At 51.1% G+C, this 25,992-nt stretch overlaps 1 protein-coding gene across 6 annotated transcripts in view; it reads left to right on the top strand.

The window, feature by feature from the left end:
* The window catches only part of Tmem108 (transmembrane protein 108), a 274,570-nt gene extending 250,186 nt beyond the window's left edge, over positions 1 to 24,384 (top strand). For 5 of the 6 annotated variants that reach the window (XM_055629863.1, XM_055629865.1, XM_055629867.1 and 2 more), the window contains 4 exons: positions 2,111 to 2,206; positions 8,670 to 10,079; positions 17,591 to 17,745; positions 22,570 to 24,384. In XM_055629863.1, the coding sequence (XP_055485838.1) occupies positions 2,111 to 2,206; positions 8,670 to 10,079; positions 17,591 to 17,745; positions 22,570 to 22,692 (1,784 nt within the window). In that variant the 3' untranslated portion in view covers positions 22,693 to 24,384. The remainder of the gene's footprint in view (positions 1 to 2,110; positions 2,207 to 8,669; positions 10,080 to 17,590; positions 17,746 to 22,569) is intronic. The other variant, XM_055629869.1, reaches the window with a different exon arrangement.
* Positions 24,385 to 25,992: the final 1,608 nt, after the last annotated feature.

Genomic DNA, 25,992 nt, shown 5'->3' with positions numbered 1-25,992 from the left:
GTTGGGGAAGAAGAGTTGAAACAGGGTGCGCACCAGCATGCCCGGGATTTTAACCCTCTTTTTTGGTTATTTTGAAATTCGAAGTACGTGCTCTTCACTAAAGTCACATGATGCACAGTAGCTTCCCTGGGGTGGTGGGGGGAGGGGTGCTTCTTGACAACTTCTCTTCCTCCCACAGATAGCACTTTGAACTCTCCAGCATTTTCAGGAGCCCCCTTCTGTTAACTGGGCAGAGTCAGGAGCCGGCAGGACTCTTTTCTCTCCCCTGATGACAAGATGTCCCCTGAATATTGATGATCCTGTCTTATGCAAGGCTGTCTTGACCTTTCTGACCCTCTAATTCCAACTCTTCTTTTGTCTGGGGAGTCTTCGAGGGCCCCCATCACTTGCTGGTGCACACCGCCCCGGCTGACTTTATTCATTTCTAGAACAGAGCCTTTGCAGAAGGGCCACACCTCAGTCTTCAGGGACCAGTTGCCTCCAGCCTTTTTCTGTCCTGTGGGATGGGAGCTTTGCGGCACTCCTCCTGTGTGCTTGCTCCCTTTTTCTTTGTTGGGGGAGAAGCTGTATCTATCACAGAAATCACAGTGCCATAGAAAGAGGCAGGCAGGAAGGGCGACATTTAAAGCCTGCTTCTCCACCCCACCCCTGTGTTGAACCCCAGGATGATCACTGAATACCACGTGGGAGTGTTGTTTCACTCACTACTGTCTCTAGCAAGCCACTCTTAAACTTAGAACGGAAATCTGTGTTCACCCCCGATTCCATTCATAAAACCAGAGTTTGAAAAAAGGGCCATTTGTCAATCAAAGGTTAAGCTACCTTAGCCAGGTAGCTTGGCTAAGGCTATGGCATCCACTTCCATACTGATCAGCAGCATTTGGTATTGGCTGTTAGCTAGAGGTTCACTGGCACTGACTACCAGGGTTCGGCCTCAGTTCCCTTCTATGTGGTCCCTTTTCTGGGCTGCTCAGGTTTCCAGACAGCTTGCTTCCTGACTTCTAAGAGTAAGTACCTGAAGAGTACAAGAAAGAGACCACACCCCGTCACATCTCATCTCAGAAGTCATTCAGCCATAGTCACTGGGCCCACCGTACTCAGGGGAGGGAACAAAGACGACCTCAGAGGAGTGCCAAAGTCACTTTGAAGAGGAATGAGCAAGTGTAGATGTGCTATTATGGTCCCTTGTGGAAAATAGGAATTCCACTGCAGACGGGGATAGCACGCATCTCATTCTTCAGCAGGTATTTATTGTAGCTCAGGCTGAACTAGACAGGAGGACTGTAACATCGAACCTGACACCATTCCAACCCTGGTGCTCTAGACAGAGCGTAGATAGGAAGTAGATCAAGCCTCAGCTATTTCCATTCAGAGATGAGCTCAGAGATTATAGCCCCTTCCAACAACCCAAATGTTCCCTGCAAAGTCTTCCAGGCTGAGGAGCCTTCTAAAGACAAGGAAGAAAATATTTGTTTGGCCTAAGTCAGACTAACTAAGGCAGGTAAGCAAAGCCTGAAGATAAAGGCTGTGGAACGGCCTGCATGCCGCTGCATTTGGGAGCGTAGGATTTTAAATCATGGTCATCAATAACAATGGTTATATCCTCAATAATAATGAGATTGTCTTTATCTGACATTCCTCTCCTCATGTTGGACTTTTTCCTGAATCAAAAATCCCTCAGTCTTGAGAATCTCTTGAACATCAAGGATCAAAGAAGCCTGGGCTTTTATCCTAAACTGCTGTGTGGCATCCTTTCGACCTTAGACAAATGGTTTACCCATATAATAGCTGGGAGATGATTTGGGGACATGACCTTCAATTTTACCATGCCTGTTTCTCATTCCAAAAAGAGGGGCTATGTTCTCTGTGTGTGTGAGGTCAGGAGGAGCCGGGAGAGAAGAGCGGGGGGGGGGGGGCATGAACATGGGCCTGTGAACACACAAATGTGCATGCATGCTTATGCGTGCGCATACATGTTTGGCCAGAGAGCCGTTATCCGTCAGCTTCCCAGAGCTACAGCACAAGATAAGCTCACGTTGGCCAGAGGCCACAGGTGCGTCAGGGCACACAGGCCCGACTCACGTGGTTTTCTTGCTTGCCTGTGTTCTAGAGACTGTGCTCTGGGAAGCAGTTCCCAGTGGAGTCATGGACCTCATCAGTCCAGCTGTTGACCCCGTGATCTCCGGACATTTCTGGAACCCACCAGGTGACGGCCCCAGTTAGCTTGGATTACTGAGCTGGTAGTCTGCCCTTCAGGCCCTGTGAATGGATGCCCAGCTTGTTGGGAGAGAGCTGTTGGAGTGTGGCTGCCTGGAGGGGGAGGAGGGAGCAATGAAGATCTGTGCTATGAGCAATTTAGTCAAGGTCAGAGCAATGACCCCGGAACTCAGTGATGTCTGCTTAATTCTAAGTAAAACCATGCTCCGAAGAGCTAGACTTTATATGTGGTCTTGAAAATAAAAGGAGTCATTGGAGTTCAAAGGGCAGAGCTCACTCGAGTTCTGGAAGCACACCAAGTATAAAAAGAGAGGTGGGAACATCAGTGGGACTAGCCAGGAAGTGTGTCGGCCTGAGCCGCTTCCTCATCCACCCCTGTGTAGCTGTGGTTTAACCCTAAGTCATTTTATGTGGGGGTGTTCACCTGCTCATCTGTCAGATGAAGGGATTAAATGCCCACAGACCAGACATCCCTTTCCCAATTAGAAGAAAAGCTTGGAATTAGGATGTTCATTTTGAGGCAGGGTTGTAGGTCATTGCGCAGAAAGAAAACAGCTTCCCTGTGGCCTAAACTGCTGTGCTAGAGGCACATCAAATGCAGAGTGTAACAGCCTTACTGTCCTCTGTGTGTTGCCCCAACATAAGATGCTGGCTAACTTAGTTTCCTCAGCATTCTGGAATCTGGGAAGTCCAAAGTCAAGAGCTGCTGTCCAGGAAGGTCCTCACACTTTGCCATTCCATGGGAGAAGAGCAAGAGGAAAGGGGAAAAGAGGACCCAACATACTGTTTTAAAAGGAGCCCGCTCCCTCAGAGATAACATTATTACATTCCTGTAGGCTATGGCCTTATGTCCCAAATTCCTCCTCTTAGGGCCAGGTTCCCAACCCTGCAGCTTTGGAAGTCAATGACTGGTGACTTTTGGCAGAGCCTTTAAACCATTACACCGTGTTCCAGTTTGAAAAATAAAAATGCCCAGCTGGTGTGGCAGCACACGCTTGTAAATTTCAGCACTCGGGAGGATCATAATTTCAAGACTAGTACAGGCTACACAATGAGATCCTGTCTCAAAAGAAATAAGAAAAATAAAAATGCTTGTAGAGAGGCTTGACAAAATATTTCTGCTGTAGTTGTTCATGCATCTTGAGAGTTGGCTGGGCTCCGTTAGGCAGCACCCATTAGAGCAGTGGTTCTCAGCCTTCCTAATACTGTGACCCCTTAATACAATTCCTCATGTTGTGGTGAGCCCCCAACCATAAAATTATTTTCATTGCTACTTCATAAGTATTTTGCTACTGTTATGAATTGTAATGTAAATATTTTTGGAGATAGAGGTTTGCAACTCATAGGTTGAGAACCGCTGATTTGGAGTCTCCTTTGTGTAACAGTCCCCTGGTAGTCCAGGAGAGGGCCATCCTGCAGGCTTCTTCATTGTCACATTTAGTGTCTGGAACAGCAGGGACTCCTCACGAATTCCTGTCACACCCCACATGCTCTTCCCTTTGAGGAAGCTATACTTCTAACACAAGGCTAACACTGTCCCCAAGAGAAATATAGAAGCTATGAGACTTGGAAAGGTAGAGTAGTCACAAATACCCATCTAAGCTCAAAGGGGAAGGAACTAGATGGCACCTTGAAATGAAGCAGAACCTGCAAACGTAACTTAGCCACATCAAGCCTTTGGCATGATCAAGTTGCAATCTTGCCCAGTGATGGGACACAGCTCTGACTCCTGTGGTTGCCTGAGACAGGATCAAAAAGTCAATAGATAGACTATCATAGCAACTGGCTATGGAAGGAGACTCTACTTAAGAAGATATTTAAAATAATAAGGAAACCAAATGGAATTGTTTGTATGAATATCACAATATAACAAATGTACGTATGCAAACTTTTAAACATATAATTTTTTTAGGTAAGAGACAAAAACTCAGCCTAGAAAGTAAATTCCCAGAGGCAGTAAACCCTAGCCTCTGACTTCGTAGAACGTTTGGGTGAGCAGCAGAGAAGAGGGGGACAAGCAGAGGAGTTAAGGATGGGGAGGATAGCTCAGTGGTAGAGTGCCTGGCACACCTAAGACTCTAGGTTCCATCACCAGCACCGACAAAAGCAACAAAGTAGTTGATGAAAGTAGTTGAAAACATAGTCATTAGAGCCAGGTTTTGCTGAATCCCAGCCCATCATTCCCCAGCTGTGTGGCCACTGAAAGGGTCCACTGGCTTCCTTCTATCTTCCCAGTTGCAGCATGGAACCAACAAGAGCCCCCTCCTGTCCAAGATGCTCTGAGAACAGATGCGCCTGCCAAAGTTTGCTATGTTACATAGGAAATGCTCAGTACCTTATTAGCCACTTCGCTCACCACCAGTCGCTTCCTCGCCTGTGCCAGATGCAAATGCCAGCGGCCAATATGGACTATGGGCAGTCAACCAAACACACAGGGGGAGGATGCCTGCCGTATCCCTTGAGATGATGACACATACATGAGAATTCCAGGGAGGAGGAGGCCTTCCTGTGACATCTGGGCACCCATCAGGCTGTGCCCCCCCCCTGCCTCCCCTATCCCCCACACTTATCCTCATTCTGACACGTTTTTAAATTTGGCTGTATATTTTAAGCATGTCAAGCTAAATTTTAGTTTTAGTGACTCTTACATATTTGGAATTAGCAGTCTCCAGGGGCCATTATGGAAATCCATGCAAATGATATGCAAAGAGGCAGTCACCCCAGATTGTGGGGAGGGGAGTGTGTAGACCAGTACAAAAGGCCTTGAATGAAAATTTGCATGTGTGAGAGGAACCCCGGTTGAAGGCCTTGCACTTTCGTTGTGACAGTACACATGGCATCCTTCCTTTGCTAACCTTTTGTGCGAAGGAGGAAGGGTGTAAGCTCTTGTCTCATTTCCATATTCAAGGTGACAGTAAGGTTGAAAGGAGCCAGACAGTTCAACGCTGTAGCTATCTTATGATACAAATGAAAATTTTTATTTGGAAATAATGGCTGTGATCCAGGCTGTCTCTCCTTGTGTGACTTTTCCCTGATTGGCGGGGCGGAGCATGAACAAAAGTCTCTTCACCCCCATTCAGGGCACAACAGCAGACCAAAGAAATGATTGCACCCAACCTAACTTAATGAGCTGACACTCAGAAACATCCATGATTCAAAAGTCCCACCTCAGCTTAAATGACAGTTCCAGAAAGCTGCGAACCCAGGCTCTGGGAAGCTTATGGACAATCCTAACAGTCTCCTCTCCCCTTGCAATCATCAGTCACTTACCTAACCCCGAGGACGCGCCACATGAGTTCTCTAAGTTTCATGAGTCATATGAGTCTGAGGTCATGAGCACACAGCCACACCACTCTCCCCAACCAGCCAAGTGCTGTTGAATAAGCCTCTCCTCTGTATAGAAGAGTTGGCTTAGGTGAACCCTAGAGCCCTTCACTATGTTCGCCAAAACTCAGAACCCCATGGCACCCAAGAAGAAACTTATGCATTTACAGGAGCAAAGACTGGCGTGTACATGATGGAGTCGTAACTTTACAGCCTGCTTACAGACTGAGGAATCTGGTGCCTGAAGAGCAGCAGCAGGGACAAGTCACACTCTGGTCAAGGGGTCTGGCTGGGGGGAGGGCCCTGCGAGCTCCTAGTGGGCAGTTGGGGGGGGGAGGGTTCTTGCTCTAAGCATTTTAAACCTCAGGCCCAGATGGCTCTTCTTCCCACTGTGTACCTGTCCCTAGAGTTACGCACTGTCCAAACTCTGTGCTGTTCTTGACTCCGAAGCCAAAACAATATAATGTCCTTGGCTCTAGAGCTCTGACTACCAGACACATTCCGTACTGCAGCTCAGAAATTCCCTGGGAACTCCAGCTACTACAGCAGCCACCAAAGGACCTGGCAGCCCTTGACCAAAGATCTCTGTACCCAGGGGGTACAGAGGGTAGGATGAGCACCCAGTAAGCTGCCCCCAGCTGAGAGGGATGAGAATCTGGGGGAGGCTCCTTAAGGCATAGGAGCGAGATGTTCCCAGATCTCCCTCAGATGGTTTTTCTTGTTTCACCAGTCTCAACCCACTGACCCTAAGCTCACTTCCCAGTGTAAACCACCTCCCTTCACGCCCTGTCTCCACCACCCCTCCCCGCTTTCAGAAGGGCCCTAAATGGGAAATGCTTACACCGGGGCTGCTGTAACAAACTATAGCACTTTCTGAACGGCTTACGCCACGGATACTCATTTCCTCAAAGCTTCTGGAGGCTGGAAGTTCAAGATCAAAGTAGTACCAGGGCTGGATTCTTGTGGTAGCAGAGGTTGACCCCTCTTCTCACATCACTGGCAGCTTCCCTCTGGCTGCCCTGCCCCAACAAGAGTGTTCTGCCTTGTCATCTGGCACTGCCCTGATGTCCCATCTTAGAAAGGTACCAGTCAAATTGGGTCAAGGCTCATCCTCCCAACCTCAGTTCATTGGAGTCTCCCTTCTTAATGCTTCTCTCCAAATACAGTGGCATTCTGAGATTCTGGGACTCGGGGAAAGCACAATCCAGCTCTTAAAACTCGTGAGACCAGCTTGTAGCAGAACGGTCCCCAAGCACCGGAAGTTGCCACCACCAGTGACCTTCAACCACTGTGGTGCTGAGCAGGGCAGAGCGGCACGTTGCTTCTGCTGTGGGTGCGGCTGATGGGCTTCTGCCTCCCCTGCAGCTGACTAGGAAAAGCATATGCCTCAGAGGCAGCCTCGGTCACGCGTGTTCCCGTCTCCCCAGCCTTTCATTTCCCACCCTGTCAACCAGTTGCTAGGCTGAAAGCTAGCGAGATTGCAGGATTGACTTGAACGAGCAGGATGCGTTGCAAGCGTGTGGGCTGACTCGTGAATGGAAGCGTAGACAACTGGCTCACCTGGGGTGGCCAGCCATTGGTCCTGGAGACAGTAGGCACTGGTGCCTCTGTAAAAGACCAGGCCCCTCGCCCTCCCCAGCATTGGCTCGGCTGTGAATATTCAGTCCAAGACTGACTGCTGCTCCAGGCACACTGGAGTTCCTTCCTCTCTGCTTCCTTGAGGCTAACCAGAGCCTCGCCGTTTCCACCAGACACAAGGAGGGTCCTGCCTTTCCCACCAGACTCCCATGAGTCCCAAGTAGGAGCCTGGCTCCCACTGGTGGCAGCTTTGCTGCCAGGCCCAGACTTCATGTGGGAATCCTACCCATGACACCAGCCATGGCCGCTTGCCCTGCTGGAGCATGGTAAAGTACCTATGGCTCTGAGAGAACTGTCAGGCAGGTCCCTACCCGCTTTCCAGGGTCTACTGAGGGTTGAAGTCCAAGAATACAAGAGTGCCTACAAGCATATGAGGTGTTGAGAAGTCAGAATCAGACCCTTTAAAAATGTCCCACCACCCATCAGCAGCAGAGACCAGCCCTCCCCAACTCACATGCAACAACCAACAAACTTGCAGCCTGCGATGTGTGGGGTTACAGGCACATGGTGCTGCAAATTATAATTTTTAAAAAAATTATTTTGGCGTGCTTTCAGGAACATGGATTTTTATGCTTTTGTGTTTTCTCAACAAACTTAAAATATATATAATAATATGCAGCCCCCCCCCGCCTTTTTTAGTTGTTTAGAAGGGCTCCTCCTACTCAAAAAGACCAAGCGGCACCAACGAGGATTTTGCCAAGTTGAGCTACACGAGGAACCACAGAGAGAGCACTTGATGACAAACCTCCAGTAACTAATGCTGTTTATGCAGTGGTTTCTATCCCAGACAGTGCTACTACAGCGTTAGGGAAGCTGGACCCGGTTGCTCTTCTCTGTGCCCTCTTCTGCCCATCCCGCTCCTATGACACCAGGGCGTCTCTGCCTTCCCCGAGGGTCATCTGTGGGCCTGGGAGGCTGCCCTGTTCATGTTCTGGGGTGCCAGGAAGGGAAACACAGCATGGGGCAGGCGGTCGGAATGAGCAGGGGTCTGACATTGGCGCTGTCTTCATTGTTCAAGAAAAGGAATAGGAGTTGGTTAGCTCTCCCACCCAAGCCTTCCTCAGTTGGCTCTGAGTGGCTCACAGGTCCCGTGGTCAGATTGGCCTTGGCTGCTTCCAGGCTGAAGATGATACAGAAGCAACAAGTCTCCTAGGTTTCCGCCTTCCTATTCCAAGACAAAACACTGAAGCTGAGGGCTGAGGGCATTCTGGAGACCCGGGAAGGATGGGATTAGCTGGTCTGATTGGCTCAGGGGTCACCTCGTGCTGCTGTCCCTCCTGAGACATAGCACCCTCCTGCCTCCTCATAGACTTTCCCTAGCCACACATACAGATCCTGAGCCTCAGACTGTCAGGGTACCAGCATGGCCTAAGGAATGCTCCAGGTGTCCTCCCCTCATCCTTGGGAGATTTCTCCAGGTCCTGGGTGAGGAGGGCCTGGCTGTGTGTAACACCTTCCTTCCTCAACAATCCCCTCTCTCTCCCCTCCAGGCTTTCTCCTGACCTTGGCACTGACCAAAGCACTGGTCCTCGCCGTCCAGGAACCGTCTCCCAGGGAATCTCTGCAGACCCTCCCCGCCAGCAGCCCCCCAGGCACCATGGTGACAGCACCCCACAGCTCTACCAGACTCTCCTCTGTGGTGACACTGGAGCCCGAACCTGATGGACCATCCTCACAGGTTGCAGCTACAATGGCAACAACCATATCTCATCCGGAAGGACACCTTCCCACAGACACCACGTCCACGGTTATGATGACAACTGCCGTCCCCCATCCTGAAAACCCTCTGCCCACAGGTTCTCCTCCGGCCGCCATGGCAACCACATCCTCCCACTCAGAGGGCCATCCCCCAGGGGATGCTGCCCCTGCCACCACCATCCTGCCCACAAGGTCAGCAGGAGCCACCAGCCGTCCCACAGTGTCCCCACGGGCCACCACTCGTAGGCCCCCCAGACCCCCAGGCTCTTCCAGGAAGGGGGCTGGTGGTTCATCTCGCACTCTCCCACCTGTGCCCAGTGGCCATTCGGCAAGGAAGGAAAGCCAGAGGGGACGAAATCAGAGCTCAACACATCTGGGGCAGAAGCGCCCTCTGGGGAAAATCTTTCAGATCTACAAGGGTAACTTTACAGGATCTGTGGAGCCAGACCCCTCTGCTCTTATCCCCAGGACCCCACTCTGGGGCTACACCTCTTCACCACAACCCCAAACAGAGTCTCCAGCTCCAGCACCCAGAAGCACCTCACAGGTGCCTCCGACAACTTCCCCAGTACCTGCAAAGGACAAGTCAGGCCTTATCAGAGTCAGCCAGGGGAGTGGCCCCACCTTTACCAGCCCAGGAGGGGAACCGGATGCCACAGCAGCCTCAGGTGCCCCTGCCAGTACACAGCATGCCCCAGTGCCTTCTCAGCGCCCTCATGGTGACGTGCAGGACAGCCCCAGCCACAGTGACTCCGGGCTTGCTGTCACCCCCGACACTGACAGACCCCCATCTGCCAGCTCCGGGGTATCCACGGCTGCCACAGGGCCCACCCAGGCTGCCTTTGATGCCAGTGTCTCAGCCCATTCCCAGGGCACCCCTCAGGGAGCATCAGCAACCCCTCAGGGTCCAACCCGGCCCTCTGGGGTCTCAGAAAGCACTGCTTCTCCAGCCGAGGGGAAGACTGAGGCCTCCCCCTCAACAACCGACAGGGGTCCCAGACCCCTTTCCACAGTGCTGTCTACAGCCACAGGCAACTTCCTCAACCGCCTGGTCCCTGCTGGGACCTGGAAGCCAGGAACCGTGGGTAACATCTCCCATGTGGCTGAAGGGGACAAGCCCCAGCACAGAGCCACCATCTGCTTGAGCAAGATGGACATTGCCTGGGTCGTCTTGGCCATCAGTGTGCCCATCTCCTCCTGCTGTAAGTACCTGCTCTCTTCCCTCCTTCTCCTTTGTCCTAGCCTCTTTCCCATCCCCCAGACTCCCTTGCCCTTGAGTTAGGTAGGCAGCCCCACTGAGTGAAATGCAGAAAGCAAACAAGACAGCAAGGCGGGAGTCATGGGCCATCCCTGACCTCGTCCTGGGTATAGGTCAAATGCCCATGATCACAAAGCCACAGTTCCCAGAGCTGGGGGGGGAGGGGTGGGAAGGACACTTTACAGGTGCTCTAAGCCAGCCACATGTGTCACAGAAAGAAACATCAAACTAGCTAAGAGACTTACGTGGCTTGCCTAGGATCCAGGTGGCAGGAGTGGCAAGATGCTACAGCCCTTGCCTGAAGCATCCTTTCCTTCCTGCTGAGAGTTCTGTCAGTTAACAACCCTGCCTCGAGGAACAAGGCGCCAGGACATCATGGGAGACAACTGACCATAGACAGTTACATGCTGCAGCTGGAAAAGTCATCACCATCCTCTCCACCTTGTTTTTCCCTCCACATCTCCCTCCCTTCCCCTAAGGAAGAAAAGACAAAGCTTTCACGTGCTGGCCAAAGCACAGTTCTTAATACACTGAAAAGATCCTCAGAGTCCTGTGAGGTTTAGCTCTGCTCCATCCACACACCACCCAGCCTGCCTTAACCTGTAGTAACGTGAGCTCTGTGCACCGTGGGCCTTACCATTACAGCCCTCTACTCCATGGCAACCAGCACCTCCCTGCAGCAACCTGTCTCTCTGAGAGTGAGGGCTCAGGAGATGTTCTCATGTCCCCAACAAGACCCTGCCGTGGCCTTGCAGAGCCATAAGACACCTCCCCCCCTCCCCCGCCATGTCTTCTCATGTCAAACTTCGTTCTCAGAGGATCTTCACTGCATTTGGCCCTACCTCACCTCAGATGGTCACCGTGAAAGATGTCATCCCCGTGTTCCTTCTTCTCCAGAACAGGCGGTTCTCTGACCTTTCATGTTCTTCCTAGCTCTTCTGAGAACCTCAAGTTGGTCATTTTCACCCTGTATTCCTAAGTGGTGTTTTCCAAAGAAGCTACATAAAACATATAACAGTCCCAGAGACTCTCAGGGAGCAATACTCTTGGCTCAAGATCCTCATCCGTGACCCTCTGTCACCTGAGCCTACCACATCTGCCACCTCTAAATGGTCACCTCTTTCTCCCTTGTCCCCCAGAAATGCAGCATTCCACACATGCCATGCCAGGCCAGGCCAGGCAGTGGGGCCCACATTAACAGAGCCTTGCTGCCACCAGCCTTGTGGTCTAACCAGGCTTCCCATCACCCTCGGGGCTCATACTGGTCTTAAACGAAGGCCCAAGGCTTCCCACAAGGAGGCTGTGAAACCAAGGTCACACCCTTCTCCTCATGCCCCAGGTCAGCACAGAGGTCCTATTAGGCCCTTAACACAGCCAACTTTCCATTCATTGCCTCACTGCAAGCACGGCTTCTCCCAGCTTCCTGGAAAACCTAGTGAAGAGGACGAAAGGCCACTTCCGCTCCCTGACAAGGTTCAGGGAATGTGTAAAGTTGGTGGTGATGCCTCATGCTCAGTGAAAGCAGCTTTATACTCTATCATGGGAACATGTGTAATTTTTAAGCTGTGATCATCTGCTCCTAAAACAGGAATGAGATTGAGAAAATGTAGCACTTACTAATAAGTTATTAATTAACAGTCACACGTAAGAAGTGACTGCTTTCTAATCTTGCGAGTGTGTTGGATGCCCTCGTTCATAGTTGGAATTACAGGTCTGTCTCATCATTCTGTCCCTACCTACACTAGCTAAAGAAAATAAACACGTTACTAAGCGCATCCAGCCCCAAGGTGTCAGGAGACTCTGGTCATCACCCACACTCTGGCGAGTTAGGAAGCTGACGTCAGCCAAGGCTGGGACAAAGACACACAGCCTAGAACTGTACCTGAAGGACAGTTCAGAGTTACAAGAGGGCCCTTCAAGTGCTGGGGGCCGGCGGGGGTTCGTTAGGACACAATTTCTAAAGATCTGATTTTGTTCACACTGGACTGTTATAGCCCAACAGGACAGCAGCGCCCACTTCCTTTACATTTCTGCCATTTTCACGGGTGGTTCTCACTTCTTCCCGGGTCCTGGCTGCCTCTGTATCAGCTGTGTCTTTAGTCACAGACATGGCCCCTATCAGGGAATATGTAGACTATCAGTCAAGGTCGCAGAACCCCAGGCGCTGCTCATAGAAATTTTCATCTGTTTGGGCTGTTCCCATAGTCCTGCCCCATCTAACGGTCAGACAAGCTGAGCATTTCCAGGCCTGGAGGCTAATGTTCCACCCATCCCTACTGTCTTGTCTGTGTACCCCAAAGCTACTCTACAGACCTCCCTGGACTCCATCCTTTGCCAGGCTGTCAGAAACCCCAGGCAGTCTGGCCGGTAGCAGAAGGTGAGTATAGGCTTCACCACCTCTGGGGGCAGGGGCTAGGAGAGAAGCCAGGTTGTGCAGAGCAGCAGGGGCTGGCCCCTAGTTATGCTTTCTCCACCCTCGCTTGCTCATCCTAGGGTGATTCCCCTGCTTCCAAATGGAAAGGGGGGGGGGAGAGTACAGTGAATTCTAAGCCTGCACAATGGTGGAGGGTCAGCAGCTCGCCTGCCTTCCACATCCCAAGCCCTCCTGAGAGCTGCAAGAGCATCAGTTACAAGGGCCGAGAGGTGCTTTGTCTCCTGAGCTCTGCCACACACTCTCGCTCTCGCCAACTCTGTTGCAGACCTGCTGAGAACTGAAATTGACTAGATCCAGGCCACTGCTGCGAGCTAGGGCCAGGAGCCATGTGGCTGGCCGAGCTGGTCTCTGCTGCCACCATCAGGCTGCACAGAACCTGTCGTCTGTCTCCTCTTAGCTGTTGTGGCCTGCAACTCACTGGTTGGTCATGGCTCCCCGAAACACAAAACAGTTTGGAGGCTCTGCTCAGATCCCTGGCGTATCTCACACTGTGGAGCGTTTGCTCCCAGCCACCCTGGGAGAAGATGGAGCGTTGGGGAGGGTTAGCTAAGGAATTTTACAGGTGTGTCGTGTCACCAATGCAGGTTCAGCCTGGCGGGGCAGAGGAGAGCCACTCTGACATTGACACTTGAGAGTCTATTTGCACTTACCCCAGAGCAGGACTTCTCTCACACTCTGGACCATTAATGCAAGATGCCAAGGGGTGACGTGTTATAGCACCCAAAATCCTTGGCTGTGATCTTTGCCCAATGAATGTTAATTATGAATACAAACAATATGCATAGATCATCAGCCTATATGTGCACTGTGTACGTGTGTGCAGGGGAGAGAGCGATACAGTTTTCACTCACAGGCTTTTTATTTAGCATATAAGAAAGCCTGGGTTAGACTGATTCTTACCACGAGGCAGAAAAGACTGACCCAAAAGGAAGCATGGCTAGGCGGCCTGTCTCCACAGAATTATGGACCAAGAGGAGGAGGCAAGGAGAATGCTACTGCAAGGCAGGATTGTCACCCCAGCCATAACCCAGTCAAGCTAAAATATAGCTATCTCTTGGGCTTCTGGTATCCCCTGTTAGTCTTCTAAACACCAGATCCCCACATGCCTGGCTGAAGAGCCACACACTCAGGCCACGTAGTTTTTTCAGGTTTGTGGCCTTACAGCCATGGCACAGCAGCAGAAACCCATCCCAGTCCCTGTCTACTGCCACTTGACCCTTTATGGAGCACCCTGCAGTACTGAAAATGGCTTCTGGAGTCACAGAGAACCCGCCCACAAACTCAGCCATGGCCACTCTTGACTGTGGACCCAACCAACATTCCTATGCTCTCTCTCCTCCTGGACGAGCAATGTGTCTACTGCAACAGTTCAGGTCCCTTAAGAGGCAGGCACCAAGATGGAACCGGGCACGCAAGGCAGCTATGAAACACCCAGGAAGAGCTGGGTGCTTTGCAGCAAGGCAAGCCCTGTGCGGCCATGCAGATGTCATGCCACAGAAAAAGATGGGGGACAGCGAGGATGGGATATCTGAGAGGATTTCTGCTGGGCCAGTGGGAGTCCTCGAGCTGTAGAAGGATCCCAAGGGACTAAGCATGCTCTGCCACCTCTGCCGTGGTCAGTCACGGTGCGGGCACCAGGGAAGCATGACCTGGGCACAGAGACAGTGGTAAATCTGGAGGGGCAGCAGGATTTGGGCAGAGGCTTTATACGCTTGTAATGGCTGCCTCCAAGACCCATGAAAATCATGGACAGTGAACTTAAGGTCTTATATCAGGGTCTGCTGTGGGGGAGGGGCTCAGGAACTGGCAGTGGGGGGGGTGCCTATCTCGTCGGATATTAGTGTGTGTTCACGCGCCTAGGCCCGGCAGCTGGCGATGCAGCAGGAGTTTGGAAAGGTTGGGCCTTCCGGGGGAGCCTGTGGGCTTTGATCACCCCCTCTTGCCACCCCCTAGGGTCCTGTTGTGTAAACAGACTACCCAGAGCTCCAACTTCACACCAGTGACCCTTCCTTCCTGTCACATACCCAATGAGTCACAGAGGATTCATTACTGGGGAAGCCAAGAGAGCTTGTTTAACTCTCAGGGCTGTTGTAGAACTACAGGACAAAGGGCCCCCACTCGTTCCCTGTAGAGAAAGGCTGCTGCCATTGGGGACACAAAGCAAATGATTCTTTGGCTTAATGGAGAAGTGGCTCATGCCTTATGCTCACTTGGAGACAGTGAGAAACACTAGGAAGTCCCCAAGAGAAACGGATTCAAGCCACCAGACCTCCCCAAGACAGGATCTCCGCACATTACACAGACCCAGGCTTCAGAGCCAGGGGCAGCATGGACTCTTAGGCATAGCAGTAGGCACAGTCTGCCAGCTCAGCAGCACGGCCCTGGGAAGTTCATCTCCCTGGGTTCCTCTCTCTACTTTTCAGACTGTGAATAACAGGTGGGGAAAGTCCCGAGGAGCTGGCCAGAATTCTGCTGCGTGCAGGACTGCATCTGACCTGCACAGAGGTCAGGAGGTTAAGCGATTCCCTCAGGTCTGGCGAGTAGTGCATCAGTGTCTGGGCGCCGATTCCAAATCCCACATCCCTCTCACCATGACTAGGTGGTCTCTAAGACGGTCTCTGTCCCTTTGCTCTTGCCTGCCCATGACCACTCCGTGGGTCCAATGCCCCCTTCCTCAGAGACGTGGCTTTTAAGGACACCTCTTTCCCTGCTTTCAGTCTGTGGCTTGCCGTGTGTTGCCAGCTACCCTCACAAGCCGGCGAGTGAAAAGTGACCGTTTGTCCCCGACAACCCCTCCCCCTTCCCCTGGGCTCCAGCTTTGGCAGAGCTGAAGAAACCCCTCTGCCCTCACGTCTTAAGTGTTTCTGCATCTTTAGAGATTTGGCTTTCCTGGCTTGAATTGCCCTGGCCATTTCCCCCTTGTGTTTCACGGGCAGAAACTAGTGGCTGTGAGGAAATAAGGGTATCAGGAGGGGAGAGGGGGCATCTGTGACAGCCAGCTGTGTCTCTTCCGGCTGTGGTGTCTCCCAGCAGAATGGAAAGGTGGCCTAACCGCTGTTCCCACATTGTTTGCCGCCCCTTCCCCTCTGCTCCTTCAAGCAGTAAAGAAAGAGCTTTTGGAAGCATTAAAGGGAAAGACAGATCGACGAAAGTTGAATAGTCTGATGTCAGCCTGTCTCTTAAATGCCCTTTTGCCCAGTCATTAAGTCCCCTCTCCTTGAGTCAGGACTTTTTAAAAAGGCAAGGTAGAGACATGATTAGCAAACTGAAAGTCTTTTCTGGCCAGAGCAGGTGAGGAAGCTACCTCCTGACCGTGCTTGGAGACAATCTCGCTGGGGGAGGAAATCGACAGAATGTTCCAGTGAGCCCCCAGGCCTGGACCCTGGGCTCTGTGGCCTCAGCTTCTGTAGCTGCCCCATCCCTGACAACGTACCCGCTCTGTATTGGTCAAGCCGCTCTGTATTGGTCAAGCCGTAGGACTGCTTCTGAGGGAGCTGGCCCTCTGCTGCCCCCTGGTGCTGGCCTCTGATCAGAGCAGCCTGGGCCCCATTACCAGTCACCAAGATGATTGGCACCGTGAGGATGTCAGGTGTATGCAGGGCCCACCCATCCCCTTCACTGTGGAAGGTTCCGGGCAGGCTATGCTCATCCCTCATTCACTAGTGCTCCCCCTGATGCACCACCATTCTGCTGTGTGAGTCTGGGCAAGGCACCCTGCCTCTTCAACCTCCAAAGGTCCCTGGGAACATTATTAAAGCCACCATGCTGCAGTCAGCTAAACAGGGAAAAAGCCCTTGTGCCGATCTTAAGCAGAAACCCAGGTGTTAAAGAGCAGCTTTGGCGTCCACACATCCAAATTTGCCCTTAAGCCTATTGACAAAAATTACCACTTCTCTCTCTAAATTAAAGTATAGACGAACATTGACCCCGTGCGGTCAAAAGGAAAATCTAAAGCTATCAATATATGTCCCTGAAATGTAAGGCCTAGATGACCTAGGCCTTCTACATCTTTTTAACTGAGCCTAGGGGTTTCGTCTCGTGCATCTGTGTCTGTCACCCTTCAGCTTCAGTGGAGACCTTTCCAAGGACTGGGTCTCTGAACACACATGCTGGTCTTTGCTTCCAGGCCCTGAGGAACGTCCCTCCCAGCGGAACAAAGCCCTTTCTTGGTGCCTCCTAAAAGCACAGCACTGCAGCAACCCCAAATATCACCAAGATGCATGTAGCTTCTCTTCCCTAAGCCCCTGGGGGGTACACCTCTCCACGCCGCCCTGGCTTTCCCTCTACCTCCCCCACACTTCCTGCCATACTGCACCTCTTTCTCTCTCTCTCTCGCTCACTCGCTCACTCACACACCTGGGCTGTCCACACCTTGGTCTTTGCACACACTGATCCTCAATCCTGGAACATACCGCCCATTCTGCATGGGGTTCATCTGCTCCCCAGGATGCCAATTCCCTTGCTGTGAGGCCACCACCATGACCAAAACAGTCTCTCTCACATTCCCCTCATCATCTCTCTCACCAGCCCAGTTTCATCATCACCAGATAGCCGGCCTCAACTGAAATAGCCCAGTTTATTTTTATTACCTATGGATCATTTGACCTCTTCCGCAAACACACAGTAGGATGGAAGCTTAGGGAAAACTGGTGGCTAGTAACAGTTTTTCTAGCACACAGTAGGTACTCAAAATAAAGATAGTGGTTGGTGGGAAAAAACTGAGTGAAGGCTAGCTCGGTTATCTGAGCACTTGTCTCTCACACCCAAAGCTATGGTGTCGGTCTCCATGGCCACATAAACCAGGCGTGGTGGCACCGACCTGGCATCGCAGGACTCAGAGGTAGAGTCCAAAGGGACCAGAATTTCAAAGCTATCCTCGGTTACACAGTGACCTCGTGGCCAGCCCGGCATACACGAGTCTATTTTTTTTTTTAAATGGACCTAGTGGCTTGGGGCACCCACACTGGGACCAAGGTATTTGTCTCCGCCCTCTGCTTCTCTGACTGGGACTCTCTCCACAGCCGTCCTGCTGACCGTGTGCTGCATGAGGAGGAAGAAGAAGACAGCCAACCCCGAGAACAACCTGAGCTACTGGAACAACGCCATCACCATGGACTACTTCAACAGACATGCCGTGGAGCTCCCGAGGGAGATCCAGTCCCTGGAGACCTCGGAGGTAACCAGCCCCGCATCCCCACAGCCACGCTCCACAGAAACCGGCAGAGTACCTGCTCAACCCTGGATCCTCTGTGCACCTCTGCAGAGTACCTCTGCAGTACTCTGAGGCAGGACCCCACACACACACACACCTCGTGCACCTCAGCCATCAGGAGAGACACCCTAACCCCCCCGACCCCACACACACACACCTCACCTCAGCCCTACTGAACTTGGGGCCTGATTCTGAAACAAGAGCTGCTGAGTGCCTCCTGCACACCAGACTTTGGGAAAACTGGTCTCTGGACTTCTCCAGTCTGGGAAGGAGTAACAAGTGCTTATCGGGGACCTCTCTTGTGGCAAGCAGTCTCTGGGGACCAGGAAGGTGAAAGCTTGCTCTCAAGAGATTTCCAGTTTTGAGCTGTGGCTGGGAGATGAAGCCTGGTGCCCTTCAAATGCAAACCAAATTAAGAATAGTAATAGATGGAATGTTATGGAAACCCAGGGAAAGAAAGCCCTCTCAAGAGGTACAGGGATTACCACGTACCACAAAAGAAGACAGATGCCTTGAAGATGGTCCAGGAGAGAGCTGGTTCAGGAGAGAGCTGAGGGGCAGCTGGGCTGAGTTATTGTCCACCCAGCCTTTCCTGCACCTCCAGTCCCAGGGCTTTGATAATTGTGAGGGTAGCCATCTTGGTTTCCTTGTTCAAAACCCAACTAAGCTCCCCACTTAAAGTTTTTAAGCAGTGGGGGAGACACAGCCCTCCCAACCTCCAAAATACCCAACTTTCTGGCCTCACGTGATGCCTGTCCCTTTCCTCCTCGTTTGGCAAACTCCATCCATTTGTGTGAGTTATTTCCTTCCTTCCACCCCTTCACAGGTCTCTGTGTATGAACTGTTCCCTCTCGTATAAGTCCTCTCTCCTTCCCCAGCTCACCCCCCCCCTCCTCAACTCACTTTGAGAAAACCCGCTCTGGTCAGATGTGGCTCTCAGATGTGGCCAGAGCATCTCAGCACCTCCCACTTTCCTACCCTACTTAACCACCGGTCTGATGTTAACTCAGTATCATGCTCCCCCTACTTGGGACACCTGCTTGTTGCCCCTACCCCTGGCAGCTCTTTCTTAGTTTGGAGGTATCGAGTCCTGGGCTGCGGGACCTCTCTTCACCGAGTTCCAGGCTCAGCCGCTCAGCTCCTCTGTCTCATAAGAGGTGTAGAACTTAGGTGTACAATGTAATTGCTACTGCCATACCACCAGTGTGCCACATCTGTCTGCTGCTCTGATGTCTCCCCCAACCCCAGCCACATACCTGCCTAGCCGAGTCTCAAACTCATTGACCCAACATGGAACCACTGATGCCCGCTCCTGGCTCCAGCCCCAAGCTCACCTGGTGCTCCCAGTTGCACTCGAGACGCTGCTGGTCCACCAACCCTGTCTTGCATGCTCGAAGTTTGTCCGTTGGTAGATTCGATCGGTTTATCCCTAAGCATGAGCTATTCTCATCCCCGCCTGTGGCCTTCTCCTCTCTTACATTCGGATGGCTACAGAAGGCTCTGAGACTGGCCTTCCCCATCCTATCCCATCCTGCAGTTGATGAGGACAGGTTCCAGGTGATCTCTCAAATGCATGACCCCCATTAACCATGGATCCCAGTTCCCAGCTGGATCCTCTGTGCACCCTAAAGAGAAGCTAAGGATGCAGGATGCACAGCTGGTCCCAGCACTGAGGAGGCAAAGGTTGGAAGATCAGAAGTCCAAGCCACTGAAGCTACTTTGGGAGTTCAAGGCCAGCTTGGGCTATATGAGACCCATAAAAATGAAAAGAGGGAGGGGGAAGGGTAGGAGAGAGAGGCAAGGAGGGCAAAGACAGAGGAGAGGGGGAAAGGAGAGCGGTCCCCAGAACTCATCTAAAAATCCAAGTGGAATGGTCCACAAGCTTTCCAGTACTTAGGTGCTAGAGGCAGGAGGATTCCTAGGACTGCTGGCGAGTCAGCCTTGTCTAGTCAGGGAACCCCAAGTTCCCAGTGAGAGATCCTGTCTCCGGCTGAGTCCTGAGGAACAACACCCGAGGTTGACTTCCCACACAACACAACTCTACTGAACCTGAATGCACACAGGCATGCCCGTGTTTGCACACACACACACACACAGAGAGAGAGAGAGAAAAAGCCTGTTCCTCTTTCTGGTCCCTTCACAAGCTGTTCGCACAGCCCACTGCAAATCCGCACTCTCCCCCAGACGCCCTACGCGCTTTGCTTAGCACAGAAAGCCCATCACCCCCAATCTTAAGCTTAACTGGACCTCTCCCCTAATGCCTAGACCTTTTTTTTTCCTGCAGCTCTCTCTAAAGAGCCCTTCCTAGACTGCCCTGAACCCTGTAGAGCCCACCCTCAACCTCCGTCCCTGCTCTGCTTGCTTTTTCCTCCTTACAGTACAGCTCCCAGGGACAATGCAGCCTGCTGCCCCACTGACACACTGATTTTCCTCTCCTTGCTGAAATATAAGGGCCCGAGGGCAGGAGCCTTGTTTGAATTCAGTCCTCGGTTCCCAATATCTCTAAATTGTGTCTGGCCTGGCCCATAGCTGTCTGCAGCAAACGTGCAGTAGATGACTGCCCCCCCCCCCCGATAAAAAGTCACATGACTTACCCTACCCCCTCCAGAGCCTATCACGCAGTAGCTTCTCAGTAAAAGCTGATAACCAATGGGCAGATAGCAATATGGGCTTGGTGGAGGTTTTTGTTTAGAGGGAAGCCAGCACACATCTTTCGTATAGTAAGTGAAAGACCTGAGAAAGGCTTGAATCTGGGCAGTGAAGCATAAACTTCTTCTGTTTTCTGTATAAAAATGGGGAAGTGAACGCTGAAGAGCAGAGCCCATGAACATGATGCAGAAAAGCCCCGAGTGTAGCACCCCATGACAGTTCTACTTGTAGAACCAAAGGGGGCTGGGGCGGGGGGCTGGGACTGCTGGTCTGCATTCAGCCCCCAGGCCAGGGGGCTTCTGGTGAGAGGGCCACCTGGCCACAGTCTCAAGAACACAAAAGCCACAGCAGAAAGCAAGCCAGAGTTGGTTTCAGTCTGTGCCCTTGCTTACCCTCACCCCCTGCCAGTCTACTTTTTGGTTCTATAGTATCTACAAAAAAAAAGACTGTAGTCTGTTCCACCATTCTGAACTTGTGCTGCGTGAGGTCAAAGTGTAGGCAGTTTGGAGCCAGGATGGACCCTGCTTAGGGACACACGTGCCCTATACTGTCTCTGTGCCTGGCTACCTCACAGTCTGTGACAGGCACAGACTGTCACACACTGGCCTGGCAGATCAGTGTACCCAAAGGGTACTTGGACACTCTTCTTTCTTCCTTTTCCTCTCCCCCTCCCCCTCCACTGTCTTGGCTGTTTGCCAGAGACCTTTTCTCTTTTTCTGCAGTACCTCATGCACACACCCTACCCAGATTCACCACTGGACCGCACTTGCCCCATTAAAACTGGAAAGCCATACAAGCCAGACTGCAGCCTCCAAAGCTCTCACGGCACAGGGGAAGAAAGGACTTCTGTCTCTTCTCCATAGTTAGAAGGGTCAGGCTTACATGCACACTCCTGAGGAGATTTGGCCACGGTCAGCCCTTGAGGGAAATGCCTGTCTCCTGAAAAGACATTTTACCTGTCAAGGAATTGTCTTTTGTCTGTTTTGTTTAAAAATAAACTGAAGGGAATGAACTGTGGCTTCTTAAAAATGAAGCCATTTCTGAGGGAGTCTGGCCCAGTCCAGCCTACACAGGCTTGTTTCCAAGTTGAATTCACTATCTTTGAAGTTGAGAGTTTTGGTTGGTTGGTTTATGGGGTTTTGTTTGGTTGGTTCGTTGTTTTTTTCATTTTGGTTTGGTTTGAGACAGGATTTCTCTGTGTAGCCTTGGCTGTCCTGGACCAGGCAGGCCTGGAACTGACAGAAATCCACCTGCCTCTGCCTCCCTGAGTGCTGGGATCAAAGGTGTGCGCCACCATGCCTGGCTAAAATGCTAAAATCACCCTGCCTCTGCCTCCTTCAGCAAATCCCGTGGGTGTGTGCCACCATAGCCATTTGTTTGGCATTCAGTCAGGCTTCGGCTGTTCTGCCTTTTCCCTAAATTAATCCCCGGATCTGAGAACGGCCATTACTAGCCCACCAATGCTTGCCGTCCCTGGCAGCTGAGGCGGAAACCCTGTCAAGCCCAAGTCCCTTCTGAGCAGCGTGGGTGCCTGCCTAAAGCCTTTTCCACCTTGGGGCTTAGCAGACAGGCTGAGGTTTTGAGGTTTCACTTGCCACATGGCGTACTGCTGCACAGAAATCCAGTCCATCCACGTGGGTGCTTGTGTAGCTGCAAGGAACAGGGCAATGAGTCTCACCAGGCTGGGGGCAGGGGGGAGGCTCGCTTAAGAGGAGGAGGGACTGGCCCTGAAGACGGTGGGCCTGTCAGACTCGGAAGGGTAGTTATGGGATGGGTGGTACCTAGAGGTGTATTTGGGAAGCAAAAGCTTCTAATTTGCCTGGGTGTCTGAGGAAGAAGCAGGAAGTAGAGTCTGGAGTCCAAGGACATCAACTGTTGGGCAGTAAGGGGGTGTGGAGGGATGTGGGGGGAGGGGGTGTCGGGGTGTGTATGTGGGGGGTTGTGTTTACTTGCGTGCCTGGTTGCTTGATTCATTGAGGCAGTCTCTCACTGCATATCCCGGGCCAGCCTTGAACTTGCCATCCTCCCAAGTGCTGGGGTTGTATGTGAACTACCACACCCAGCTATACCCGTGCATGTCTTGAAGGGCACCCACTCGTATTCCAACCCCAGCTCACGTCTTCCTCGCTCTCTCCCCAGGACCAGCTCTCAGAGCCCCGCTCCCCGGCCAATGGCGACTATCGAGATACTGGGATGGTCCTCGTGAACCCCTTCTGCCAGGAAACACTGTTCGTGGGAACCGATCAAGTTTCTGAGATCTAGATGCAGCAGACCACCCCCCCCCGCTTTGCCACTCCCTATTTTTTGTCTCTAAATTATAAATATACAAATATATATTATAAATATAACCTTTGTGTAACCCTGACTTAATAAGAAACATTTTCAGCTTTTTTTCTTAAGAATTGTCAACATCTTTTTTACAAGTGTGGTTTAAAAAAATTTACAGAATGACCCATGGCTTTATAAAATAAAGGTATTTCTAAGCAAAGCTGTTGCACTGATTGCTTCTCTTAACTGTTCTGGGCATGTAGGGGTCCCAGGAGCCCCGGGCAGGTGAGGAAAGAGACCAGTCTCCCATGGAAGCTGAATGTTTTTAAGGCCAAATGAGTGGTCCTCTTTGTGTTCTTGATGCTCTGGTTCCCTTGACTCAGTATGTCCACATTCCCTGTCTCCATGTATATACTCGAATAGAGGGAACTGGTGCCCCAAGGCAGAAGACACAGGCAAGTGTACAAAACAGAGGGGAGCGTGTCTCCCTGAGGCCTCACTATGGCATCACTGAATGTCGAGTTTAACGGGATCTGTGAAGGCCATCAGCGCCTGAGGAGGCTCCACTCCTTTTATCACCCCACCGGGTGCCCCCACCATGCTAGAAGAAACCAGACTGCCTTTGTCTGGCGGAAAAGGGTTCCCTAGAAACCCTTCTCTGCATCTCTTCCAACACCCCCACCTGCCCTGAACCCCAGGCCTCTCTTCCTGGGACAGATACAGATGTCAGCCTAGAGGCTATGAGCCCTTGCCCTTCCCTCTTGAAGGGTTGTTTATTGGGATTCTGTATTGCTTTCTCCAAAGGCAATGATAGTGTGCCCTCTGAGAAACAGGTTTATGTAGAAAGCCTTGTGGTGTAGAACTATTTTTTTTTAACCTTCCCCATTAAATCTTTAAAGAAAAAGATTGCCAAATGACTCACTTGAGAGAAGTGCCATTCTGTCCATAAGCAGAAGCAATGCAGACGTGCCCATGACCGTACCATCAGCTCTCCCCATCACCCCCCCCCACCTCCCCTCTTGTCCCCCTGGGCCCAGGGCCATGCTGTACCTGGTGTGGCCACTGGGGTGCAGACTCTCAGAGACCCTAAGGGAGCTTCTGGGCCAGTTGCTTTCTCTGTTAACCTTCCTGACCCACTGTGGCTAGGGAGTTAACTCCGACCCCTCCTCCCCCTTCTCTAAAAGAAAAATAGTTTGATAGTATATTTTGAATATAGATGTTCTTATTATCAGATTGGAACTTGAATTTGACTGTCGGTTTCCATGTCTGTGTTGTTGCTGTGGTCTTCTTACCATGACTTCCTTCCTATGTCTTCCCTCCGTTTTCCTTTCCAGAAAGAAAGACAGCCTTCAAAACTAATGTGTTCTCAGTGTTGTATGGACCTACTTACCACCAGTCTGCTTGTCTCTTTTCAAAGACTTAACCCCCCCCAAAGGAGCAGGTTCAATGTTGTGCCGAGGTTCGCTCTCTAATGTGTCGCTGTCCAACCTTAACCTTATCATAATATTTCTGTTCGCTATTGCATTGACTGTGCCAATGTGTGTATGGATAGAGAAAAACATGTTTGTAAAGTAAAATTTATATATAATATATGTCATCAAAGATACATATGTTATATGTACATTTGTGGATGTATGACTTATTTTTCCGTATCCACAGAATTCAGCTACCATGTATATATAAATAAACTTATTTTATTACCCAGAGGATCAAGTCGCTAATACATTTTGCATTCTTTTCATTTAAAAAACTAACCTTGAAGTCTCCCTTCCGTGGCACCTATAACCATATCTCATTTCCATGTGTACTTTTGTATCTACTGGAACACTGTGTTGACCGTGTGATAACAGGTAAAACTGATCTTTTAGAACAAGAGGGTGGGTCTTCCGATGGACAGTCTGCTCTCTTCACATCTTTGAAACAGGGGTGTCCAGTGAGGTGCCTCCCTTTGCCTGTTCTCATCTCCAGAGAGACGGGTAGATTTGAAGTACACATCTCTAGGTCTGAGAGTGTTTAAAACCACTGGCCATTACCATTCCCTGGCCAGTAATAGTGCCTAGACACGTGAGACCTTTGTAGTCTGTAGCTTGAACCCTTCATTTGGCCTACGACAGCACATCCTGGAACTGACTAAAACGCTGCTACCTGGGGCCCAGCAATAACACCTGTATTAGGAGGCTGTTGCTGTAAAAAGCCCCCAGTGCACCACGGGAGGTGGTGGGATTCATAGGAAGCATGCTCCATCGATGGACGCAAAGGCGATAAGCTAATGACTTTCACTTGATTCAGTTGCCTCAATCTGTTAATCAAAGAACCAACACTTATATTTAATCACGTGTCTCCTGGGAGGTAGGGAGATGGCTCAGTGACATGCCTTACAATCATGAGGATCCAAGTTTGATCCTCAGAACCCATGTACAAAATCTGGGTGTGGTGACATACATTTCTAATCCCAGCACTGGATAGGCGGAGCCAGGCAGATCCCTGGGGCCCTCTGGCCTGCAAGTCTAGCCTAATTGGTGAGTTCCAAACTGATAAGAGACCCCGTTTAAAAAAAAAATAAGGTAGACAGCCCCCGAGGATGGCTCTAAAGTTGATCTGTGGCCTCCACATGAACATTCAAAAGTAATAAAGTGCCTCTTTCATTGCCTCGGGTAAAGAAAAGATAGGGAAAGGTTGCAGTTTTCATAAATGATACAAAATGAAAGTACACGGAAAGTTCTAGCAGATGAGCAGGCCCCCCGTGACCCTGTGCTATAGACAGCCTTGTATAGTCCTGCATTAAAGAGGCCTTCTAGGCTCTGTATGTTCTGCACGTGGGATCTCAGGGGCTTTCATCACAAGGGGAAGCAGTAGTATCTCAGAGAACAATTCCAAAATTGTACGATACGCATCCTAAACAGCAGGACATGTGAAACATTTTCCTACCTTCTGACTGGAAAGTGAGATCGAGCCGGGGATATGCTCAGAATTGGGGTATATGCGCTACCTTCCACATGGTTGAGTCTTGACCCCTTTTCTTGCCTGAGGTCCACCCTCACTTTACAGGACCCAGGAGTCCAAGGTCCATCTCTAGACCTGAGGTGCCTGGTTTCAATATACTAAAACCTTAGCACATGGGAATTTTTAGGGCCATGTCGTGCCCAGGCTGGAGGGAACATTCCAGCTCCCATGAAATGACTGGGATATGACTGTTGGTGTGACTGGAGGATGCCAAAGACAAGAATTAAAACCTGGGGTTCCCAGCAAACCCTAACTTGTAGCACCCACGGGTGCTTTTCCAGAGATCACTTT

Source organism: Psammomys obesus, unplaced genomic scaffold (assembly GCF_907164565.1).
Source record: "Psammomys obesus unplaced genomic scaffold, mPsaObe1.curated_primary_1811, whole genome shotgun sequence".
In the NCBI taxonomy this organism is placed as follows: Eukaryota; Metazoa; Chordata; class Mammalia; order Rodentia; family Muridae; genus Psammomys; species Psammomys obesus.
The sequence above is the reverse complement of the archived record's forward strand: the minus strand, read 5'-3'. Positions and strand labels throughout refer to the sequence as shown.